The sequence below is a fragment of the Lagopus leucura genome, unplaced genomic scaffold (genome assembly GCF_019238085.1).
Source record: "Lagopus leucura isolate 7727_CA_CO unplaced genomic scaffold, USGS_WTPT01 Super-Scaffold_100157, whole genome shotgun sequence".
NCBI classification, from domain to species: Eukaryota; Metazoa; Chordata; class Aves; order Galliformes; family Phasianidae; genus Lagopus; species Lagopus leucura.
Window position 1 is genome coordinate 27198597 of NW_024962334.1, and position 26714 is coordinate 27225310.

Here is a 26714-nt window from a genome sequence, read left to right on the forward strand (position 1 = left end):
AAGGCAACTCCCTCACAAGCGAATGCAATCCAAAAATATGAGTCATGCACAAGCAATTTTGCTATGGGCCATAAAATCACTTTATGAGAGTTACAGATAATTCTGTATGTATTCCATAATGTTTCCCTACTGTGTAGAGATGGCTATCTCAGTATCCTATCACAGATAATGACGGAAAACAAATTCTCTACATAAAAGCCGATTGCTCAGAGATTCACCCTTAACTGTTCCAAGGAATTGTAATGCTGACAGAACACTTTATACCTTATTCATCAAAACACAGGTAGATTCCATCAGTGCCAAACATTCTGCAGTTTAGATGGCTTTTATAATATGTAGTAGGGTGAACTGAGAGCAGCCTTAGACACAGAATACACTTCTTACTATTTCTCAGCACCTACACTCAACACACATACAGCTATCGGCCTCCACAGCGACACCTCTCATTTTCCCTATTAGTACCTTTGCAGATATTCAGACATATACAGCATTACTCAGTACTAAAACAACAGACTAAATCTGTGCATGTCATGCTGAGAAAAGCCTCCAACAATAAGTCAATCATGAGATAAGACATGCTGGAAAATAAAAGGTAAACCCTACAGAGCTAACTTCAGAACAACAGAGATTCCTTCTGCACCTGTATTTTCCTCTTCATTTCTTTTTTTTAATTATACATTTAAAATATATATACATTAAAAATACTGAAGATTTAAAAAAAAAAAAAAAAGACTTCACTCTTGATAGCTTCTTGATAGTTTCACTAGTTGATACTAGTGAAGGTAGCGAGGCTGTTTTACAACTAACACACTGTTGGCAGTGCAGAACTAACAGGATTCCACTGAAAGTCTGGTGGCAAATTCTTTGGAGACAGCCTACGCCCCTAACAATGCAAGATCTTTTCTCAGACTTGGATGTGGTACACTGCAGAAGCTGAGCATTATAAACAATAAAATTAGTACCTCTCCAACATCATAGATCCATATGCGGCCTTCTGAATCACCAACTGCTACCTCCTTCCCAGCCTGGGCCCAGCGGACACGGTTGAGGGCAGAAGCTCCTTCTATTGTCACACTTGCTGTGGGAACCTGTTGAAACAATAGGAACAGAAAGGACAATAAAATCACTCTGCCTGCAAACCCAGGGGTCAGTTTTTAATATCCCATTTATTTGGGTGAGTCACAAATCCTTTGTCAAGGGAAGGAAAAAGAAAAAAAAAAAAGAAAAAAGAGTTCATTGTTTCTTCAATCACATGTGCCTAAAAACAAACAAACAAAAAAGAGTAAGGAATAAGGAATTGCTTGGAATGAGTAGGGAAGACTTTTCCACTGTAAAGGGAAGTATATGAAACAATTTTTTTCCCCTTAACTTAGGAGACATGCAAAACTGCGTCTGCTTCTTTCTCTTTCTTTCTCTAAATTCACTGACTTACGATCAAGAATCAACAGGGGGCAGGACTTGGCTTCAGTCCCACTCTGATTCAGCATGGCCCGAATACCCTGACTGCCACTGACAAATCCCGGCACTCACGCTAACGCACCCTTTGAGTGCATGCAGATAGATGTGGCTGAGGCCACAGCTCAGGAACTAGTTAAGAGTCCTGAGCTAATCACTGCAGGGTGAGGACACAACAGAGGCTAAGAACAGCTGAGCTGACATTTAGGAACTCCTACGACATATTCCCACAATCCTCTTTTACATCCCTATATTCCCAGGAGCCGCCTTCTGGTTTAAATACACCTGGAAGGATGCTGCTTAATTTCTAAATTCCCTCCCTTCCCCAAGTCAACCAACAAACTGCACAGGTGATCTACAAGTATACATAACGATTCTGGTTAATGTGGGATGAATAAAGCAACATCTTAGAAGTATTTGTAATCTACTCTGGAATGAGAGCATCAAAAGGAGCTGCAGGAGGAAGGAACTGTGTGGGTGTTAGTCCTACGTAGGTAGATCATTCCATTGATTTAGGTCACCTCAAAAGATGAATGACAATGACCTGCAAGCCTAATGCTCCATCCAGCTCTTTTAAGAGAACCTGCCTGAGCAAGGAGCCTGCAGCTTACCATGGCAGCCTCTGAGCAATGCTTTCTGACTTTTATGCTTTTTAGGTCAGAGCAAATGGGACAGGACAGCAGCTGCACGAGTGGTTGCTCCAGCAGATCAATCTGTGGGGACAGGGACAAGGGCATGCCATGAGACCTGCAAGTGGAGCTGAGGAACAGTCCAAGCAAGCAGAGGCAGCTGGACAGGAGCCAGAAGGGACCAGAAGGGTCTTTATCATGGGCAGGTGGCTGCACATGAGGGAAGTGAGCAGACTGGGGGTGGCATTAAAACATGCTTGAAAATTGAGAAGCCAACAATGTTAACAAAAAATAAAATTAGATTTCTTGACTTCATCTCAGTTTCTGGGCTGTAGTTTTGTACTGCAGTTGTGAGACAGGTCCAGTGATCCACATGAAAAATGATTTTAAAACAAACACTGTTGGGCTTCCTTGCCAATCTCCCTTCTGCAGCTCCAACACCTTCAGTGTGACTTAAGCTGAGGGAAGGCTGGAAGCTGAACCTCTGTGAGTTCCCTTAAGCTCTGCTGGGGCCACACGCTCCCTGCACAGCAGCAGCAGGACACTGGCATGTGGCTCATCTTGTGCCTTTACACCCTGAGACCCTGCTCCTCCTCCTCCTCACCAAGCTGACCAAGGCCTGCAGAACCTCACAGTGCCTCTCAGCTCAGCCGCCTGCCCCATGAAGAGCTGCAAAGCTCCGTGTCAGGAATGAAAAAGGATCTTGTTTCTAGGATGATGTAGAAATAGTGCTGGACAACAATGAGAAAACATACAGTGTTCAGATGCAAAGCACGCTGCCAGCCTGCTCTCCCTGCAGCGTGGCCGGGCCCAGCCCAAGCAGCCCTGCCACGGGCACCGGCAGCGTGCAATCTGGAACAAAATCACATTTAAAACAAGCATGTTTTGCTCTGCCATTGCTGATTTCTACAAAAAACAACAAACAAGCTCAGATAATTCCAGCCAAAATTAATTTTGTATCATTTGGAAATGGGTTTCTTCCAACGACGACAGAACACCACGTTTTGAGAGCGCAAATCCACCAGCCGGCTGCATTTCTCAGAAAACTGCAGATCAAAGATCTTGCTTTCAAGTGAACTAACTACACAGTGTGCATTTAGGACGCTGCTTTTTTAACAAAATCTTTCAGGGGGCTGAGCTCTATGGCTCTAGGACGGCTCTGTTCCTGTTAATGCAGCATTCTTCCAGCGTTCCACATAAAAAGAAGCAGTGTGCATACCACAGACACAAGACACAACCCATGGGTTGTTGGTGTTTTTTTTTTCTTTTTCTTTTTTTAATCAAATCTGATGGTGCTGTGAAGTCCTATTAATATTCTACAGAGCTATCCAACAAAATAAGAAGCAATCATGAAATAGTCTTCAAAAATCTAAATAAAAAACCCTCTTCCCCAGTGATAAATACAGTTGAGCCATCGTATCTTAAAATAGTTAATAGTGATAGGTTAAATTGCACGTGCCTATTTTAGATTCTAAAGGTACGAATTTATTTTATGACTGCACTGTGTTTCTGAAGTCACATTTAAAATACTTCATAAATTCTGTAAAGCTGATCCTTGTCAGATTTTTAACAATTTTGAGGCAAGAATTTAACAGGTAGCAGATCAAGAAAGATGTGGTCAGGGGAACCTGCAGTCTAAGAACGTACTTAAAAAAATATATATATTGCTTATATAACATCAAAACCTGCTTGTAAATATATCTCCCATCTGCTTCTAGAAATAGACACCATCTTCACACTTTCAAAGCTAAAGTATGGCATTAAAACCTTGCATTCCGATCCCTGAAATGGCATTATTCAGTTCGCAAAAGAACGAAGATACAAAGCCTTTTTTTTTTTTTATTTTATTTTAAAGTCTTTTATATTAATTCATCAAATATAAATCAAATGTGATGATTTGCATTGCTGCTCCAAAAATCATTTCTGGTATCTGCAGATTAAAAAGGCAGCATACGAATATCCTGGCTATTCTCAACTGCGATTTTGAGAACAACAGGATTGATTAGATTTGCAGCACGGTCACATTTATTTTGATCAGATGCATCTAGTTTGTGGGAGAAAAGTTCTTAATAAATCTGGGGAGCAACACTAGCGTTAAGCTGCATTACAGATCAAAACCATGAAGGTAACCTATCGTAACCAAACCCAGGTATTTCCTTAATTGCCTTAAAAAATAACACCTAAATAATAATGTGGCGTATTTCCCAAATTAAACAAAATGAGGTACCACTAATAACAATCGTATCTCATTCTTACAAAGAGATTTTTATCGATGGTTAGCAGCTAAACACATTATTACAGCTCTCATTTCCTACCGTCTTCACTAACGCTTTGACATTACAGGTCTGGCATCTAAAAGTAGGAACAAGCTCAAAAATAGGTGTTTCCTGATACAAAAGTGCTGACAGGGTTCTTCTCATCAACAGCAGCGCACAGTGACACTGCACCATCGATCAGAGAAACCCTGAATATTATAAACTAATTATGATGACCTACCAGACAGAGGTAAAAGCAAGCAGTGATCACTTTCAGTTACGATGTTTAGAGAACCGCTTGCAGTTGCCTGGCACTGTTCCTCTGCAGAACAAAACCTCACACCTATTCACACTCTGCCACTGTTATCATTTCAAGAGATTCTTTAATTTGCTTCACCAGTGCTCAGTGAGGAAACCCAGTGGCATCTCTTTCTCCAGAGGCACAAATTCAGTTCTCATAAAAACACAAAGCTCTGAATCCAGAGAAATAATTTCAGCCTGATCCTCACAGGAAAGCTGATTTCAGCCTCACAGTAGAAATTGTTTGTGGACTCAGGGGTAGCCTTGCAAACAGAAGAGAAGCAGGATAGAGCTTGAAGTTAATTTTTATTTCTTTGCTGATGTTTCTATATATTTATATGTAAACACGCTGAAAACACACCAGCAGTTTTCTACATACAACCTTATTATTGATGGGAATGGGATCAAGCGGTCTGTGCTTTTTTAAAAAAAAATAAAAATTATGGTCTCGTTGAATTAAATGGCAAAACATCAGTTGATTTCAAGCAGAGCATTTGGGGGGAAAGGTTTGGTGTTTTTTTTTCTTTTTAAAATACTTGGTTTTATGCTCTGTGTTTAAGCCTGCATTAATGAGAACACCTGAAGGATACGTCCCTCCCTTCCCAAAATAAATTCTGAGGAGACTCCTCCTGTATGTCCTCCAGCTGTATGCGCTCTAATTAAGGAGGCTGTGCTGCTTCCTGCTCGAGCACTTCAAAAGGCCTTGCTGCTCCCCTCGATGGAGCAGTGCTGGTTCCTCTTACCTGTCCGTGCTTATTTATGGCGAGCGCCAGTCACTGGGAGCCATAAACTCCGCCTGTTCTTTGCTCTGGTGGAAATGTATATCATGTTTATATGAAAGATGGATTAATGAACAAACTAATCTTAAAAGCACACAAAGAGAGAAAGAAATATTATAGAAAACAGGGTACGTGTCATGAAACACTGCCAGCTGATTCCAGGCTTCTCTTCTTCTCTCTTTTGGAAAGGAAAGAACTGTTGAAAAATAAGTAAGGTCCCTCAGTTCATAAGACTCCAGCTCTGAAAAAATATTTCCCTTCTTGTTCTGAATACAACTGATGGTCATCTAAAGTGCCCGTGATATGACACAGTGGCTCTTTTCACAACCGTCTTAAGGGAACAGGGAGATCCAGACCAAATATTCTCAATACACACCTGTAGCATTTTGTTTGTTTTTGATCTGAAATAACAAGAGGACGTGGGGATGGGTCTTCAGCACAGCTAGCAAACGACTTAGTGAAAATACGAGACTTGGTAGTCTCTTTGCAAAGAACAGTACGGGACCGGCCGTTCCGCCTCTGCCAACAGCCGTGCGACGAACCCCTTCTCATCAGAGAAAGGTGAAGGCGTGACATCCTCTCCCCCGCTCTGCAGTCAGCAGCGACGGGAAGAAAACCTGCGTTTTCGTTTGCGTCTGCGCGCTTCGGTTTCACGGCAAACGTTGCAAACTTTGCACAAGAAAGCAGGTGAAGGGCAGGAAGCCGCGGGCGTTCCCCCGCGCTCCGCGGGGCGTTGGGGGCAAGGCGGGGCGCTCCGCGGCCGCGGTCCCGGCGGCGCTGGGGGAAGGGACGCGCGGGGCAGAGCCCTCCCCAGCCGCGCGCCGCCCGCCGCCGCCGGCCCTCCCCCAGCCCGCAGGTAGCGGGGCAGCCTCGCGGCTGGGGGGGCGGGGGCCCCGCCTCACCCTGCCGTGCCCGGTCCTGCCGGTCGCCCCGGGGCCCGGGGTGCCCGCGGCTGCTCGGCGGCGCCGTCGCCCCGCGCGGGTGAGAGCCCGCCCCGCCGCCCCCGGCCCTCACCTCGGTGTCGTTATTCAGGTTCCACAGATCCAGGCGCCCCATCCCGTCCACGCAGGCGAAGAGCGCGGGATGCACTGGCGACCACATGACATCGTAGACATAGTCGGCATTGTCTTCAAAGGAGTAGAGCGGCTTGTTGTGCTGTAAAGCAGAGAGAAGCATGAAGACTTCGTGGCGCTAGTGCCGCCCCGGGCTGTCTGGCGAGTCTAATTAAAAACTTTGCACATTTACAAAGTGTCATAAAACTTCCCCAGATTAAAGCTCCTCGCGAAGGGCGGGACCGCGCTTTAATGGGGCAACCACTGTCCGCTGGGATAAATGAGATGCCCGGCGCGGGCCGCCGGTCAGGGGGGAAGCGCCCGCTGCGGGCCGCGCTACCCGGGGGGTGGGCGAACGAGGGCGGCGGGAGGCGGCAGCAGCCGGCAGCAGCCGGCAGCAGCAACATCCCGTGCCGACCGCGCTCCCGGCCGCGGCGATAAGCATCGGGAGACCGCCGGGCGCCGCGGCCATCCGCGCTCCGTGGGCGAATGCTGCCACCTAGCGGCGGTGGTGGAGGCGTGGGGCCGCGGCCCGGAGCCGGGGCGCCGTGCGGAGTCCGGCTGCCCGCGAGCCGGAGGGAAGTTGGAAAGTACGGCGGGAATAAAATGCAATCGTCCGTCATGAATTATTCATCGCGTCTGGCTCGTCTCGTTCTCGCCTAATGGCTTCGCTAATCCCTGATCAATTAATGGAAAATGAAATTTAAATGATAATGAAAGCTCGAGAGATAAAAGAAATCGAGTGTTCTCGGCGTTCGCGACAGAAATGCAAACAACGGGGCTTCCCTCGCTGAGGTCCCCCGGCTCACGGCAGGCAGCGCCTCGGGGCAGCTCTGCCAGCGGGAGCGGCGCGCACCTCCCGGCTCCACGCGGCCCTTCCGCCACTCGCCTCCGTCCTTGCACGCAGAAAACAATAAGTAGCACGGAGGCACGACTGCACTGCGCGGTATTTTTTCCCACTGCTGTACTTTTTCCCCGAAAGTGAAGCGACTGGCCCTAATTATTACATTGCTTTTCTTTCGCCTATCGTTAATTGCAAACAACAAATCGGTTCGGTCTGCGGCTATAGGCTGCCGGTTTTGTGTCGGTCCCGCGCAGTGCAGCGACGCGTTCGGAGCAGGGATTGGCTTCCTTCCACAGGGCGGTTTTTTCTGACACGCGAATTAACGGAAGACGTTTCGAACGATGAGAGGATCAGGCCCCACGTTTTTGTAGCCGGCCTGATGGTTTTTATGCGCTTCCTAAGAGTACCAAACGTTTTGTTTTAGGTGACGATAAAGAGAATTAGAGCTCGAGGTCATTACCTCATATTTACGTAACGCTTGAACCTCTTTTCCAAAGCTGGGTTTTGGAAAAGAAAGAAAAATAAATAAATCACAGGAATACTTTGTTACCTAAACAAGCTCCGATTCCCACACGTGTGTCTGCTTAGTGCATTACCAGTGCCAACCCAGTTCCTTACACGTGTAAATGGGATTACTTGCATGCCTGTAGGAACGCATTTGCAGGGCTGAGGGCCACATGAAGACGAAGCTTTTGAAGGGGCAGAGGTATTTCATGGGAAGTTTCAGAGTGAATCTCTACAGCCAGCTGCTAGGTGGCTGATATTTTTGTTAGACATGGAAAATGTGCTGCACGTACAGCAATTTAATGTAATTGGATGGCACCAGCAAGCAGTGGTAATGCACGAAGCTGGGCTGCATACAGCCTTCACAGTGCCACCACGTGTGCCCTCTCAGCCTATCCAGTGGGAAAAAAATATTTCTCATATCAAATGCCTTCCTGTAGATAAAGAAGAACATAAGAACAACTGCATTGGGCCAGGCTGGAGGTCTCTCTTGCTTAGCATCCCGTCCTCAATAATTAAAACCAGAGTGACCTTTCTTAAAAACTAATATTTCATCCTGCCTGATTTTGCCCGCTGAGAGCAGTTACGTCAATTTCAATGTGAAGACTCGATGTGTAAGATTAAGCGTGCATATAAATGTTTGCAGGACTTCCGTACTGTAAGCCTGCTAACGAAGGGCCCAGGCCTGCAAATTCCTTTAATGTAAGGATTTATGAATAAGGACTGATACCAACCACTTCTAGAAAATGCTGAAATGTGGAACTATGTAAAGGTCACTTTAAAGCAGTTTTAAATTACCAAAACTTCAGACTTACATAATCTTTAACTAACATATGGCTATTATTATAAAACAACTGGAATTTAAACTTGATGAGCTTTCATTCTTAAAGATCAACCCAATCTGTTACTCCATGGAACAGAAGAAATTGTTTAAAGCAGTATCTTCAGAGTAACTTGCATCAAATCTATTCGTTAGTGAGTTTGGAGTGAAAACGTGGCCCCTCCTGAATCAGTGCAGATTTGCCATCAATTTCAATAGGATGGGAATTGAGCATTTAGTAGAAAAAGCCATTTCTAAAGCGTGTTTTTATCTCATTTCTTTAAGCAAATAGTCAAAATCTATTGTTCATCTTCAGTGTTTGTATACAGGCATTGTTGAAAAGAACAATTAGGAGGGAACATCTTAAATACATGGGAGCTGTCTTGGAATTAGCACTTGTCTAAGAAATGAGAAACTTGCTTAAATAAATAATAGATATTTATATAACGGAGATATTTTTTTCCATGTTCAAATTTGACCACTTTGTTCTATTACTTATTTGCATACAAGAATTTTCTTTAATCCAGGAGGCGCCACACATAAAGTAGCTAATTATCCATATAAAGGAATGTATACATATTCACGGATTTTAACTAGCATCTGACTTCTTAAAAAGCCATGGAAAGCGCAATTAGCTTTGCCTGCTTCATGAAAGCAGCGTTTTACACATTGGCACAATTTCTATGGGTGTCGGCTCCACCTAAAGGTACTTCTCTAACTGTACCTTCAGTGCTACAGATCTGTGGTAACACCATACCGAGCACTGTCTCACAATTTAATTCTCACTCAATTTTTCTCCTGTTTAGGCAAAATCCTTAGTTCTGCTCTACACTGATTAACTAAGCCACGAATGTGGTGCAGTCTTGCAAGCTGATATAAGCAAATTTGATTTTTCTACATGTGCAGCAAACATGACAGAATCATGAGTGCTTGCACAGAGACTTTCTAAAACAGGTGGCTTGGTGCTTTTAAGGCTCAAACTCTGGCTTATGGGCACTTGGAAGAAGCAGTCCCAGAGTGTTCCTGAGCAGAGAGGCTGCCCCCCTGTTATGCCCCCCCATAACAAATCTTATGGCCGTATGGGTGGCAACTTGTATTACTAGCCTTTGTTCACTGAAAAAGAAAACAACTAAACAAAAACCTACAAAATGGTGTTAAGAGAAGACATCTCTCGCAGCATAGGTGACACATTTAGAATCAAAGAAGGGCTTGAGTTGAAAGGGAGCTCAGCTCAGCAGCTCAGCTGCCCAGGGCCCCATCCAACCCTGCCCTAAGCACCCCCAGGGATGCGGCACAGCTTTCCAGGCAGCAGTGCCAGTGCCTCACCTTCCTCTGAATGTCCACTCTAAGCCTCTCTTCTTTTAGTCTAAAGCCATTCCCCCTTGTCATATCAATAAATGGCCTTATAAAAAGTTTCTCTCCATCTTTCTTATAAGAACGTTTTAAGTACTGAAAAGCTGTAGTAAGGTCTCCCTGGAGCCTTCATATTGGGAAGTGAAGCTCTGCTGTCCTTATTTAAAGTAAGCGTTAAGGTGCCAAAATGACTAGATACAAAAGGAATGAAGATAGGCACAGGCGGTGGACTTCTACTCAGGTTAGAATCTGAGCTCTTCCATGCTTTTCATAGACCTAAAGTTCTAAGCCCAATCCTTTCTGTCCTGAGGGAGATACCCTACTACTCTGCCAAATCCAGGCTCATCTTTTCCTTCTGATGCTGCCGGTTAGCCAGCCCAACCCAAAAGATGCAGACATAATAAGTGATAACTAAAAGGTGCTGGGAATTTTGAGGTGAACACTCCTTGAAACAGCTGTACCCTGGCTTTGACCTTTCTTGTATCAGCAGTCTCCTTCCCAGGTCCCCAGCTGCTAGGAGTTTGGGATTACTTGTGCATACATCTTGTGACAGGGGAGTAAGTCCTCAGTTGAGTGTAAGGCTCTGCTACTCCTGAAAGCCCATTTGATTCACCATGGAGTCAGAGGCTACAATTTTTATTCTGACTGATTGATCTTGATGGGAATTTTGCCTGTTCTGGGCTGCCATGTTTCTCCCAAATCTGTTTTCTGACAGTTAATGATAATTTCGGTCAATACAATAGCTGCTGTTTTCACAGGACACTTATGGGACTTGATTTAGTTCAGACTGTTCTACCTTCTAGAAGATTCAGTATTCCCAGGAACTGTTAAATTGCTTTAGAAGAGCTAGCACTAGAAGCCATAAATCAGAGTTGCTAGTTACAGGTACATCCCTGATGGCTCAGCACTGTCTGCATTCTCCCCAGCGGCTATCATTATCCCACAGACCCCAACACTATACAACTCACAACTTGCAGTCTTGCCCCACCTTTTCCAGGCAGAGCCAGACCTTCAAGGACAACAATGGAGAAGAAAATGGGGAATGTTTATGCTTTTCAGCTTTAGCCACTTGATTTTACTGTTCAACTGAGGTGCACTAAAACTGAGCTACATGAGTAATTTTTCCTTTACCTTTTGTTAAATTCCTGTCAGCAGTCAGCAGTCCTGAATTACATTTGAGCCTCTGAGGCTCCCTGGTCACTTCTCTGGTCTGTGAGCTACATACATTCAGTATTGTCATGTGTGATCTGTAGCTTAGTGTCTTCCAGTAGGTAAGGACAAAGATTGGTGTGCTCTGCTCGAGAGATACTACCACTAAGTATTTTTAAATCTTATGATTCAGTACCTTTAAGGCAAGTTGTTGAACAATGAAGTTCCCTTTGCTTTGATTAATGATGCTGAATGCAAAGTCCGTGGTTAGTAAAATAATTACTCTTCAAGATGGGATTGGTTTCCTGGCCCTGTTGAACTAAATGGAAACACAGCCATTTACTGTGCTATTACTCCTCAGGTCTGCAAATTTTGCTGTTAGAAGCACTGCACTTCTCATGTTTACAATGTAAGGAAGAAAATTCTTCAAAATCCTGACCTCCCAATGAGAGCAGGGGGGATGAGAGCTAACCACTGCCTTGCAAGACTGACTCCCTGTGTATGCTGCTTTTCTTCCATTTCTGAGATGGTGGCACCTGCGCCATTTACACAGCCTCACCCAGCGCCATCTCACTGTCAGAGGTCACTAAATCAAGTCTAAACTGCACTTCTGGACTAAGGAACAGGTTTCGTTGTTAGATTCAGCAGTGTTAAAGGGTGGGGAAGAAACAACTGTGGAAACGATCACTACACTCTTCTGAGCTCTGTTTTAAGTGTAGTTTCTCTGTTTTAACTGTAGTGCTAGTGCTAAAAGATGATGACACTTAAGGTGGAACACTTCACATTCACAAATTGTTATTCTTGCAGAGATGCTGAAACTGTTGACTCTCTTAATTGTAAATGATAAAAAAAACTCCAATATTTTTGCATAAACATGTGGAAGTTATTATAGATGGAGGAGGGGACAAGGGTGAGACTGAAAGGGAAGGGAGTAAGAGAGCAGACCAAGTCTGGAGATACCATGATGATTACATTTTTGTGGTTTCCTTCAAAGTCAAAGTGTCACGGGTGAGCATACAAGAAGGAAGCAAAAGAAGAAAGTTTTGATGATTGGCACAGGCGGTTTTAATGAGAACCGATCTTAACGTTTAATACTGTGGCATGGAGAAAAAGCATAAAAGAACTTGGAAAGCCAGATATCACCTGATTTGCAGGAGAAACAGAAAGCCAGATAGAAGAGCTTTCAGCTGTGGAGATAGCCTGGAAGTTACACTGACAGGTAAACTGCTTATTTGGTTAATCCTCCTGAATAAAGTTCTCTGCAGAAACGCAGTGCATTCAGGCCATGCTGCTAGACAACAGTCCCCTCCAGTCTCCTAGCTGTCTTCTGTCCTGCTTTTCCACTTACTCAATGGAAAAAGACCTTTTTATTTTCTCAAGAAAGCAAGCATGAAGTATGGTATTCCTCTATACCGTTAGCTGAGGAACTACTCTCAGAGAACTTGATATATAGGTGTATTCGTTGATGTCTAATGTAAAATTAAATGAATTGTTAACCTGCTTGCCACAGATAAACTTTGCAATGCTGAGAAAAGAAGAGGGTAATTTGTATGAAGAGGGTAATAAGCAGATTGGGTTATGGCGAGGCACCGTGGAGGACAGCGCTGCCCAGCTCACTTTTCTCACAAGATCTTACTGGCTAGGCTGGTGTATGCTTGTTTCTGCATTTTAGAAACCCAGCTTTATTCCCAGTCTGGAGCCCCCTTGACTCCATCCACACTTGCAAAAATTGTGCCTACAGCCTTCCAGTGCTTGAGGTGAATACCTCCCGCTCCACTTGCTCACTTCAAGCTGGGTGCTGTGTGGATAAAAACAGTGGAGAAACCTGTACAGGTATTTGCCATTTGCCTGTGTTTCCTCAGGCTGCTCACTTCATCACTAAATGTTAATCAAGTTTTCCACCTTTTATTTAAAACATGCTTTAAGCAAGCCAGCACTTCATCTAATGCTACTAACTATGCATTTCCATCACCAGACTACTTCAAAAGTATCATTTGTGTTGGGATTTCTACCTACTTAGAAGACAGCTCAGTTTCTTCTTTTAAGAAGCTCTAAGCACTAAAAAAGGTGTTACTGTCCCTGCCTGGCAAACTGATTCACAGCTTCTGGAGCTTCTACTCCTGCCCTTATATTACTAAACATATTTTCTGGATTTTTTTTCAGCGAAGCACTTGAGGGACTCGCTGAGATGTATGAGGAAGGTATGGTTTTGCTAAACCAACAGAAGGAACAATCAGCAAGCTCTAGTCAGAGCTTATGTGAAATGCTGAAGAAGAGCAGATTTGGTATTTTACCTCCTGTTGTCACTCCCAGTTTATATCCCATATTCAGGAAGTGGCACTGGTGGTGATGGGGTCCTTTGGGGGCAGCCAGATCACTGCCAGTGCTCTCCTGTCGGGCAGGACACGCAGAGGCACCTGTGTTAGAGCCTGCTCCTGCCTGAGCCAATAAAACTGTCTCTCTGCTCCAGGCCTCAGGTTACTGATGTTAAACTAGGTAGATCTCTCACCCAGCATTTAGAAACACGACATCTTGAGATCCTTCTCCTTCCATTTCTCTGCTCCCACTGTCTTCCCTGGTTAAACTACGAGGCTAAACAGGCTTTTCTGCAGTGGCACTGTGCTGTGATGGCTGTCTGCCTGCTCAGTTTGCAGCCCCTGCTCCTCCACCATGCTCACAGCCTGGCCTATGCTGCAGCGTTACCACCGCTCCAGCTGGGCACAGGAAAGTGGCTTTGTGATAAGGGCAAGGAATAGAGTGGGATGATGGAGCTGCATTTCCAGGGGATTGTTACTGCTGTGATCCAACCCCCGTGAATCTGACTGAAACCTTCAGTACAAGGCCCTGGAAAATTCAATTTTTCTTTTTAATGGAAAATGCTGCTCCATCGTAGGGTACCTGACCTAGCATTGCATGTGGACTCAGAATCGTTAAGCTTCCAAGCAACCCTGTTGTTTTAATTTCAGTGTTCCAGCTGCTGGGAAAAACAGGCAGGAGCAGGGGGAATACTGCAGAGCAGCCAACGTGGCCTGAAGTGACAGCACCGTCTGCCGAACAGTCCAGATTAGTATTTGTGGCTGCCACCACCATGATGCCTGCAGAGCTTTCTTGGGTCAGCAAGCAATGATTTTGAGGCTAATTGTTATTGAAGAGAACTCCATGTTGTAGATTTTGAATACAGTTCCCTTTTTTCCTGATAACAAAAGTCTCTCACATAGCAGAGAAAGGACTGCTGCATGAAGCAGGTGGGAGAAAATTTCCATTAGTGAAGAAATTCTGGCTTTTATATGTTGATTATTCTCCTGAAATGGTTTGCTGCTGCATGTGAGCCTGATCCTTCAATATAATTCTGCAACAGAACAGTCAGTGGGAGGCTTGCATTTTGATTTCATGGAAAAAGAAATCACGACTTTGTTTTGTACAGATTATATGAACTCCTGAAATCAAATTCTACTTTCCATTTGCAAATAATGCTTTCACTGGCTGCAGCTGGATTTATGTTAGGGCTTTCTGAAATAAAGCTTAGCCCAGGAAAAACAGCCTTGGTATTTTAGATGACTTTTTTGTGTGTGTGCCATTCATCACAGAATGTTTCACAAAGAAGAAGCATGGCTGGCATGAGCAAATGAAATATGTCAGCCAGCTGAAGAGTATTTTCCTATCACTTTTCAAATATGGCTACACTGAATACCAAAATCATGAGAAGAATTTAATGTGAAGAACTGGGGCTGATTTCAAACCACCTGACTTCACTTTGGTTTTACTCTGTAAAATTACCTAGAAAAGACCATAATCTTTTTTTGTGCAGCAGCTGGATGGGAGCCAGACCTCTGGCTCCAGAGGTAAAGGGCAAAAACTAAAAAAATCTTGTCTGAACAGGCAACCCCACCCTCTTCCCCAAGTCAGCTTGGCCTTTTGACAGAAAGCGAGCTCTGAAGCAAATTCATTCATTGCCTTGTTTTTGGACAAATGTCAAAATTCTGAACTCACACCGCAGAGAGACCATTGCCATGAAATTCAGCATGCTATTTTATTACCCTTTGTTTCCCCCTCTAATCAGATAAAATTAGCATTTGGACTGTGATTAATCAGATTAGTCATTTTAATTGCTTTTATCAAAGAGAAAAGCCTGCACTGGAAATGTAGTGTTGTCAAAGGCAGGTGATGGCCTTATGAGCACATTCAAGAAGAAGCACCAAGTTGTAATCCAGCATGTGGGGGACTGTTCCAGCCACGTGTACAAAATAAGAGGGGCTAAAGAGTCCACTGAGCTAACCATTTGAGCCTCACATAAAACAAGTGGGAGACTGGGAGGAGTAAAAGGGAGAAGACTCTATTCAGTCTACCTATTCCAAGAATAGACTAAGGTTTTAGTGCACTATTTCTTTTCCTCTTTTTTTTCTTGACGTTAGTTATATGCCACCCTAAATTCTTTGGGTCCTTTTGAGATGGACCAAATGAGAGAGATGGCACCAAAGAGAGATTTAGATTACATCCAGATTCAGCAAAGTGAAAGGTGTAGAAAGCCAGAGGTGATAATAGTCCTGTATTTTGGTTTAGCATCTTATCAGAGCATACCCTGGCTTTCTTGCATCTTAGCTTTTCTGACTGCAGAATTAACGTGTAGTTGTGCCTGTGTGGGAAGGGATAAAGAGGCTGATTCCCTCCTGATGGTGGTTTGTGAGAAACTAAGAAGACAAATTCTGCAGTTTAAATAAGACCCGAAGCTGTCCAAATGCAAGAAAGCCATCAAAAGCTCCACATGTTGGTCATCTATAACTACCAGACCTTGGCTTCTCTGTAGAGAGAAGTTGTAGTACTTCCATGAGAGGTATCTAAACTCTGCACTGCTAAATGAGAAACCAAAGTATGGAAGCTCTAAGTAGCAATGGATCCAAGAGGATCCAACTTCATATGCAGTAAGATAGATCTAATGTGCCTCATGCGCTAATGTGAGAAGACTAAACAGAGCCCAACAAATTTAGGAAAGTTTAGAGCGAATGCCTTCAAGACTGAAAGTAATAATACTTTATAAATTTTACCAGGTCCATCTCAAAACTGCACTTAAGTGTTAACAAGATAAGATATGTGAATAATGTCTGAAAGAACGTAAAAAATATTTTTGCTTTGGATTAAGCAAAGAATATGAATTAAGAGACTGGAACATAAGAGTTCTATTCAAGCATGCTTCCATCCTCCCTCAGCCTTTCCTAGTTCTTCATAGGAGCACCCACTTTAAGGCCACCAAATGGGTCCTTTATGAAACCTCTGCATTTCACCAGTCCATCCTGCTGGCAGAGACCAGTCTGCTCCTGTTACAAACTGAAGAAGCAGGGCTGGCCCCAACTGAACAGAACTGGTTTTCATCAGGAAGCGTCAGCACATTAAAATCAAAGCTTTAGTCCAAGAAGATCCTACTTTCAATGAATCCAAAGTTGTTCGTAGACACAAGATACAGCTCTGAGCAAAATGGGAAGATCATCACAGCACTTCCTTCCCTTAGGGAAGGCACATGTTCAACCTTACTCAGGCAGTCCTTTGCAGCATGGCTTGGTGCCAAACCACGGTCTTACAGAACATTCTCATGAAGCTCTTTGTAAATAATTGCACATTCAGTGGAAGAGGAGCATCTTCCGTAAGACGAGGAAATAACCCTTACTGTTAACCACTGACATTAGTGCCTCTAATCAGTGATCCATTCTAATCACCTGCCATGGAACTTGACTGTATCAAGTCATTAATTCCACCATTTCCAATTACAGTTAAAACAGTTTTCATGAGGAAGAATATACCAAGTTGTTGCAATAGTTCACTAAATTTACTGTCCTTTTATCGTGAATAGTATTTGATGATATCTCTACATGGATCTTTAACTTCAGGCAGTGCTATCTGTAACACAAAACTTGCACGCTGAATGTGATTGAAAGTATACTAGAAAATATCTGATCCGATATCCAGATATCTTGATATGTGGTATTTGTAAAGCAAAAAATAGTAACTCTTAATCTTCAAAAAGTGACAACTTGACCCGTAAAGCTCAAAAATTGCCTGTTTGTGAGTGAACTGTTTTCTTAGTGACTAATCCACACAGTCATTTTATGCGCTGATTCATTCTGCTGCACTATTGATTGTCGCAGTAAGTTCTATCAAGCCGATCCCAACAGTTCCTATTAGCCAGGCTTTTGGGGGAAAGTTTAGGAGTGAGAGGTAAAATTCCTACTTATCTTTCACAACAACACCACACTTGCTTCTTCATATTCTAGTGAGAGGTTTCTGCTTGATCTCCAAGGAGATGGTATTAAACAATCAAATTAAGACCAATGGTATTTGAAGCCTGACGCTGGTAGGAAGGTATGAAAGTACAAGTTAGAATCATTTACTCCAAGTGTGAGGAGAACTGATTCATACCACGATGAGCGAACAGCAAAGTTAGTGAAGATACAGAAATTTACATAAAGTACATGGAGCAGAAACATTCATTTTGTTTCTCAAAAATATGGTTTTTCAAAAAGCACAACAGACTGCAGACTGGGACAGAGGATACCAAAAGAGAGGAACTTAAGAATGAGAAGACAAAGGGGAGGGACTAGGAAAGGAGCTACCACTGATGCACATGCCAGTAAGGCAAAATTGAGAAGGGACACAAAAGTAGATAGTCTATAGGAAGGCACACAAGCCCTCTGACTCAACTAGTCTTTGCTGGTGGTTATGCAGTGGTTCTATTACCAGTCTGCTCATCTCTATCTGCCTGTTTATGGCACTCACCATCATTTCTTAATATTAGGCAAGAAAGAGAGAAGCTTGGATGGGGATACAGCAGTACTGTTACTGTTATTCCAACCTGTCTTTTAGTTAGCTGTCCATCTGAGCATGGCTTAGATATTAGATGTGAGAGGAGAAAAACTCAGTCGTTAGTATCTACCATCAATGGAAGGATAAAAGAGACATGTGAAGGATGGAAAAATTAGCACAAGCTATCTCTTTAACTGGACTGTTATTTAACTCTCTCAGTAGCAAATGTGCCATTTTCTAAACATTAGCTGAAACTTCTTGTTTTGCTATGCTTTAACAGTTCCAAGCTACCTCCTGTCCCTTGACACAATATCTAAAAATTCCCACTCTGCACAGCAATTGCTGTAATAATAACAATACTTACATTTCATTATTTAACCTCATGGTATTCGTTCATGAGGATTAGTGCTTAATTAATTAGCAACACTTAACATTTCCACTTAGCACTTTACCTCTTCAAAGCATTGTAGTGGCAGAGCTCCACAGACATTTCCCATCAGGACTTTCCTTTGACAGCTCTGCATCAAGACTTGCTTATGTAGTGCAGCATGAATTAAAACTGAAAGTCCTATTGACCTCATCAGGAACCAGGTAATGCCCCAGCTATCAAGTGATTATATTTGCAAATTACGTTTTTGTTTCTTCTACTGCTTCTGGTTGCTTACTATTCACCCAAGGATCTAATTATTGGCTAATATGATGAGTGATAATGGGAACCTTTTATTAGTGTTATCTACAAGACCTTCATTCTTCAGTGAAAACCTTACTCTCAGTCACCTGGTTGAACGGTGTTGGGATGGAAAATGTGTTAACTGCACAAACAGATTATAAAATGTCAATCCAGAGTTTTTAAGGGAGGGCTTTCAATCTGTCAGTCAAATGCCTGCTATGAAAGTGCCTCTCTTGTAAGCACCCCAGGGTGCTACACCACATCAATAGGCAATATAAACACAGAGCTTTTATGGTTCACTTTTCAATTGGACATTGACTCTGAACCTGTGAAACAGAAAGGAATTGAGTTTCACGATGAAAGAGGATAATGTGCACAGGATTAGGTAGACATCACTGGTAGGAGCCAGAAAGCGATACAGCTTTGAATGCTGATAGAGGGATTAAATTTGCAAACAAGAAATCAAAGGCATAATAATAATAATAATAAAGAAGTCTGAGTAAACTCTCATAAACCAGCCATATCGCTCATTTTTTTTATATTAACAGGCTATTTTTTTCAGGTAATCAAAAATGTTGAGGGGTTTGTTCAATATCTAGTGATGGACTGGCTCCTGTCTATGGGAACGGAACAAAGAGAGCCCAAAATATGTACTCACTCCAGCCAAGAGATAATACAGAAAGAAATTTCTGCAGTAGACAGATAGGAAGAAAACGAAAACAGCGCATTTCACGAACTTGTCCAGAACCTCAGAGTAGTTCTGCACAACACAGAGGCTAGCAGCGCAGCAGCCTAGAGTTGCTATTGCTGCTCTGATCTGCTCCAGGAGAAACCAATGGATCCAGTACAGCAATACTGTTTCCAGCTCATAGCTGTGCCTCAGAGTGTCACATGCACATCCCTGCTCCCATCAGCTAGGTCAAGTAGCTTTCTCAGGAAGTCCATCTTGCCAGATGAGGTATTAAAAATTTAAATTGCTTGGTTCTTTGAAAACTGACTGAATTGAACAGCATCTGACCTAACCGTTCTGGCAATGAAGTATTCCACAAGGATTACTATGTACTGCTAACTGCAGTGTCTTTGTGTCCAAAATATGCTGTGTTAGTGTTGCCACAAACTTCCAAAAACCCAGGCACTCAAAATAAAAAACCATGCCTTCTCATTCCTTAATATAATTTCCTTTACGCTGCAGAAGGATGAGACCCTTAATGCAATATTCAGCCTCAAGCTGAGGGTCAGATACTTATGCCAAACTTTTCTGGACATATATATTTGGAATGCAGGTATTTCAGTACCTACATTTCATTTTCTACCCAGTACCCACAAATTCTTTTCCTCTTACTTAACTTCAGCTTCAGCCATCTGATACTCTCTTGCCACCAGTGCCACTGCACAGCACACCCTCATCTCAGACTCATCAGCCTGAGCCAGCTGTCACTGGGTTATCCTGCAGCCCTCTCTAATATTTACTACCTAGGACTGACCCCAGATTAATTCCAGCCTGCCTACAACCAGCCTCCTCCATCACTTTTGCATCGGTTAAGGCTGGATTCACTGCTATTTCTGGTGAGAATAAGGTAAATCACGTACCCTCCTCCTACCAAGTACGCAATGCTCAAAACCTGTAATGCTCAAACAAAACTGTCAGCTGTGGTCATTGCTCATCATGCAAACATACCTATTAATTAGCATACATATTACATCAAGCTATTAACAAATGCATTATGAAGCTACCACAGAGGCTGATTTAAGTTATTATCTAGGTAACCATGCTTCTGTTTTCAGAACAAGGCAGCCACATGATTCCTTCTGATCACTTTTGTGTTTACATTTGCTGTGCATCTGTCGCAGCATCTCGAAGCCCTGATGCCTTTGAGGAACACACACAGAGATATTTCCTGATTGGGGTCAATTTCCAGCACTGGAGCTCTGTTGGATACAGCTCAAGATGCAAACCAAATGCAGACATAAAGAAATGATGAAGACAGAAGCCTGGTGTTTGAAATGCAGTTCTCTGTTCTGATGTATGACAAAAATAACTGTTTACATGACTTAAATGTTAGGTATTTTACTTATCTTATTCCACTCAGCCTGTACAATGAGGTTGGTCTGTTTAAACTGTCCTGCAGTTTTTAGTCACTCTGTCATTAGCCTATATTTACACATACTTAGACAGGTGTGAGTATTCAAAGCCCCACAAGCCTGTGCACTCATTTCCATTGTTCACAGTGCTGTCCAGGTAAGAGGTGACACAGACGCATCCACAGAGCAGTCAGCCACAAAAGTCATGAATGTACCAGCATGTATTTCCTCTCTGCTCCCAGCCATTGGTGTCTAATGTCACAGAGATGAGTTATACTTTCTGGCTACCCCAGCCTCCTACAGCAATGATTTTCTTGAAGGATATTGACTGCACTGTCATACATGTGCCTCCCTGTTGCTTCATCAGAAGAAAGTGTTCCTGCTGTTGTGCTGTCATGGAGCACAGTATTAGTCTTGCAATTTAGCCTGCACAAGGAGTGCTAGATGAATTGTTTGATGACTGCTACTACAATACATCCTATTCTCCCTTCTCAGTGAAACTGCTCAACACTGGGGTTAATACTGAAGAGCAAGCCAGCTGAAACTACCTTTATAGTGTAGGCTCCATGACAAAGATGGCTGACATAATTACACTGGGTATGCATTTCACTTACAATTTTAATGCTACACTTTTTCTAAGCACAGACTTTCAGTGAATCAGTTCCAAGTGAAACATTTGACAATAGCATTTTCACAAGTAGCGTTACCCATCACGTCCCAGCTCGATTTTCTCACCTTTGTGGTCCACAGCTTCACTGTCCAGTCAAATGATGATGTGACAAAGAGATGGGAAAAGTCAATTGAGCCCACTGCCATGTGGCAATTGATTCCTGTGACAGGTCCTTGGTGGCCTTCAAAAATTTCACCAATGCCGGCTTTACTGCAGGAAGAGGGGACATTTACATTCAGAATGTGAGTTAACATGTGCTGTTTTAACATCATTTTCTTTTACTCTTAGAATTCTGTTTCCTTCTAAAGCTCCATTTAACCTGCAAAGTTCTCTCCCTTCAGCAAGGCCTTTGCCTGCAGCAGCTCACTGCTGTGGGCACACTTAGTGCTCAGGATCCAGCACAGGGAGACAGCTCCTTTTCCTTCTGAAGACCTGCGTTACTGACTTCTACATACACTGTCTACTACTATAGCTTGAAATAACACGTATGTATAATTATAAAGTAATTAGAAATTATAATTATACTACATCTTATACATCTGAGTACACTATTATTACGAGGAATAACCATTAAAATGAAAATGCAAAGTTGCTAATGACATATCATTTGCAATTCTTTTTCTCTCAAACATTTAAAATAACTTTGCACAGCAGTCAGTCATGTCCCTAAGGAAGCAAATCCTTTTTCACAAAAGGTGAAGGGACTGCTCACACGAGCAGGTATTGCAGTCATTATTCTGAACATGGGAAGATGTGCATTTCATCAGAGTGAGGCTAGAATAGGAAGGAAAACTACAAATCTGGATAAGAAAGAAAGTGGGCAGCTTTGCTCATCCTGTAAGCAAATGATGCCAAATCAGTTGTCCTTTTGTGAGGAACAAACCAGGCACATTTGAAATATCAGAAGTGAGAAATGCCCTTGGGCATGCTCCATTGATCCCAGCAGCCAAAAACTAATTCAGACCAGCAGCCATCACACAGCCTACCAGCATAATGCCTAAATAGTACTACAATGCTGTCAGCAGGGTAAAGTTATTTAAAAAAAAAGTTATTTAAAAAAAAATATTTTAAATAAAAATCATTTTGAAGAAAATATATGTAAAACTGTGACTGTACAATATTAAGAATGTGTAATAGAAGCCTTACAATCTTAAACCACTGTTAAACCATTGTCAATGTCTATTTTGTCCCTGAAACATGGACCGTGATAACATGAATTTGAAGACTACTGAAGTGGGAGGTCAGCTTCAGATCTATCACTGAAATAGCCTGCTCTTTACAGAAGCCACTCAGGCATCCCTGAGGATGAAACTGCTACCAGAAGCTGGGAGCACACAAGCACCCTGCAGATTACTGTAGCAAACACAAGGAATTGATCTCTGCAGAGGCCTGCGGTGAGAGTTTCTTGCTCTTAACTGCAGCCTTAGAAAGTTTAGAGGGCTCAAAATATGGAACTTGTTTAAATTATGGAAGTGAATTTGCATTTTCCTAGCTTTAGAAGTGGAAAGATCAGTGTTTAGCCACATAGCGCTCAGACCCTTGTCATTAGGAGGTGCATCTTACGCTTGGAAAAACAGTATTTCAACTATCCTTCCAAATGCTACTTCAAAGTATTTGTCCAACTAAGCTTTTCCCAGGTCATTTTATCAGGTCCTGTACTAATGGCCTGCCTGGGCAAGTCAGACAAGCTCTCCCCATGCATCAGGGCTTCGTACGCTCTCCTTCTCACACACAGACATATCTGTGGCGTCTTTCTTTTCTTTGCTATCTGCCTGTGGAGATTGAAGATGAAGCTGAAAATGGTAAAAAATAAAGGAGACTACCATTTCTTACAAGTGGTTTAAGTTTGATTAGCCTGCAACAAAACTGTCTCCTAGGGCCTGATACAACCTGCCTTGACACATCTACACCTCAGTCAGCACTCTAGGCTTCCGTTACAATCATGGCTGAGAAAGAGGCATTTCCAAGGTGCCAGTCACCTCTTTTTCAAGCAGATGTCTGAAAAAGGCAAAAGAAATCAACCCTTCCAGCAGTTAGTGCTCCCCACAGACAACACAGGCAAGTGGGCCAAGCACACAGTGTGTGGCAGTAACCCAGACGCATGAAGCTAGGCAGCTCCCATCCTAGTCCTGTCCCAGCACAGATCCTGCTCATCCAAGAGAAAAAAACTAAACACACTCCACACACATGGCTACCTCATGCCAGCACAGACAATGTTACAGCAGTACAAAAAGCTTAAAATCACCTTCCATGACGACAGGCTGTGTAGACTGTTCCCTCTTCACTGCCAACAACAAAGTTATTGACGTCTCCTGTTGGGAAAGCCATTCCTGTAACTGCCACTGGTTTGGACTTGTTGTACACCAACTCCATGCTCTCCTGTCAAAACAAGTCTTTGTTATTACTCTGCAGCAGTTCTTTTGTTTGGCTTGGGTTTTTTTTTTGTTTTGTTTTGTTTTTCACTAATTCATTTCTAAATGTTACACAGAGTACTAAGAAAGGAAGAAGGAATCATCTGATCCAGTCATAGAATTTAGGGTTTTGTGATGGACAATGGAAGAAGATGCAATGTCACAACCAGGATGCACTGCTCCTGCCATCCCTGATGCTGTGTCAGATGTTTCAGAGCGGCTGCAAGGCACTGGTATCTGGAACATCATCTTAAATCAGGCAGAGATGACAGGTGAGAATTTAAAATCTAATGGTGCAGAAACTAAAGATAATACCTTAATGGCTATACTTGCCAGCCCCAGGCACTAATAAAAAATACCCTTCTACTTACAAACATTTTTAAAAATCACTTGTTTGTCAGGAAACACATGTAATATCTCATGCACCTGAGGCATTTATCAGACAGTGACATTTGTCCCTCTGCAGAACAAAATTCAGAAGTCAGTGTCATGTCACTACTGCTATTCTAAAACAGTGTTCTTGAGAGATTTTCTAAGCTAATCATAAATATTTTCTCTGGATCCCACCATCAAGCTACAAACCTGCAAGCATAATTTCATTTTCTAGCCATATTTCAAAGTAAATCAACATACTCATTTTTGTATATTTCAAATACAACCAGCATGAGCAGTTTGCGGTGGCTGCAAGATGCGTATGCTTTGAGCACATCTTGCACAACTCTAAACTTTTTGGTTGTGCAGCCTAAATGGTGTAACCCAAGAAACCCACAAAGGGCCTGAATGATTTAGTAATTTTCATTTTCATCTGTATAAGTGTGTGTGCTTTCTACATTTAAATGCCTAAACAGCTATTCTTCTAGAGCTAAAGATTACAGCATTTTCATCAGGAGGGATTTTTGCTGTAGCTGAAGAAAGTGGGCGTCCTTATGGGAGGAGAGGGCTGCAAATCCATAGAGAAACACATTTGCTTGATTTATATTTTACTTCCACATATATTTGCTTCTATTAAAAGGGAAAAACAAGACCTGGAAAATGCATTGGCAGAGCACCTGCGGACCATATATTTCTACAGTGTCTTTAGGTATGGCGAGATATTGCGGTGGAATCTCCTCCAGAGCCTACACCATGGCTGTACATGAGTGCTCTGGATCTATCTCTTTGCAAAGTTTCAAACCAATGCAAATCAGCAACACTGCTCCTCTCAATGTAAAGCTAAGGTGTGCAGCTTGATATCAAGTCCTTCTTTTCAAGATCACTGTGAGCCATGCACCGAATTTTAGTGTAACATGGAATGTGTTCCCATCCTTGCTAAAAGCTAGATTTGAATCTGGGAAATTCCATCTGAATGATGAAGTTCTGAAACTAAAATGTTCACAAACCTCTGCCTGAAAATTCAGTATTCTAGTATGTAAACATACAAGGATTTCTCTTCTCTACATTTAAGTGAGAAATGGGGCAAAGGATTCAAGTTTCTAAACACAGATGTCTGCAGCATTTTAGATGCCTCTTCTTTTCCAGAACTGCAGCAGTTTTTCATAGTCCCAGGACATAACTACCAGACCAATAACATCTATGAGGAGCACGAGGAACATGATCAAACTTGGAAGTTGGCTTCACTCTAGATAGCAGATTAGATGGGATGAGGTCCGGATGCAACTTACATCCTTAGATGTAAGTACAGTTCTGTACCCTAGAATATCTAAAGTGATATTTCACACTGGGATGGGATGAGTTGTCCTCTAGAAGTGCTGGTCTCTCTCTACATTAATTGTAAAAGGAACCCAAATGAATAGCTTGCACTTGACATGGACCTTTAGATGGCTAAGGAGGAGTCCCACGTCTTGTGTCAACACTGAAAAGCAAATAACTCAAGAGTAATTGCACATTAATGCATAATTAATGGATGATTAATGGAATCATTACAAGGAGTTCCTACTCAGCATTTTCAAATAAGATCAGATCCTATGATATTTATAAAAAACAGTGATATGCTGGAACAGAAAATGTACAAATGTACTACTCCTCTGAAAGATAACACTTTCCATAGGGCCTCTTCAGCACCAGAATCTTTGTTTAGTTTCCATTATTATAATCACAAGTGGTTTGGACAATTTCCCTGGACTTCCTTTTATTTCTGATACAAAGAGGGGGTAGGAGGGGGGGAAGGGAAAACAAAACCAACAAACATCCCGGAGGGGGGGGAGTTGGCTCTAAAACTTTTGATTTGCATTGTTGGTTTTTTTTTTCTTTTAAATACTGAAAGCAGGCAACAAAGTAAGCTTTCAGACTTTGTGCCTTGGAAACCCATAGTGCCTAGGGTGTGTTCAGCAGCAGTGCAATCTAGTCCATATTTGTTAAACAACACTGTAGAGTAAGTACAATTTATACCACAGGCAACTTCTGTAATTACCATGCTTTAAAATGGATTATTTCATTTTCACTTGAAACTGACCTATGTATTAACGTATTATAATAATTATATGATTTGTGGTAAAGGAAATGGGTTTTGGCTTTTAGCAGAGACTGCTGGAAGCAAGCTGTATTCTTTCAAGCGCATCCACTGGTTTTAGTTTGTGTAAGATGTGAGGTTTTGGCTTTTAGGAGCTATGTTCCATTAAGCAGGTATCCTCCTGTACTGAAGGTGATTTTCTCCTGTATGGGTGAAAACAAACCCACCTGTGGAGTTGAGAGCATGTCGAGGCTCCAGGAGCACATTTTGCCATCTGTGGAGACAGTGATGAGATTGTGTGCATTCTGTGTTCCAACTACATTGACACAATACACCGGATGCTGGAAACACATTAACACTGGAAGTCAGAGAGACATTCTCACATATTCAAAACACAGTTCTAATATCTCGTATCTTACTGTAAAGAATGATTAAGTAGTCATGTAATGTCTGGAAAATACAGGACCAAGCTTTTGCCATATAGGACTTTAACTTTTTTT

At 42.6% G+C, this 26714-nt stretch overlaps 1 protein-coding gene across 7 annotated transcripts in view; it reads right to left on the bottom strand.

Annotated features, from left to right (window-relative positions):
- Window positions 1–26714, bottom strand: part of DYNC1I1 (dynein cytoplasmic 1 intermediate chain 1) — a 196646-nt gene that overhangs the window by 19740 nt on the left and 150192 nt on the right. For all 7 annotated transcript variants that reach the window (XM_042889250.1, XM_042889247.1, XM_042889253.1 and 4 more), the window contains 5 exons: window positions 26442–26555; window positions 23600–23733; window positions 21420–21564; window positions 6433–6573; window positions 963–1088 (listed from right to left, as the gene is read on the bottom strand). In XM_042889250.1, the coding sequence (XP_042745184.1) occupies window positions 963–1088; window positions 6433–6573; window positions 21420–21564; window positions 23600–23733; window positions 26442–26555 (660 nt within the window). The remainder of the gene's footprint in view (window positions 1–962; window positions 1089–6432; window positions 6574–21419; window positions 21565–23599; window positions 23734–26441; window positions 26556–26714) is intronic.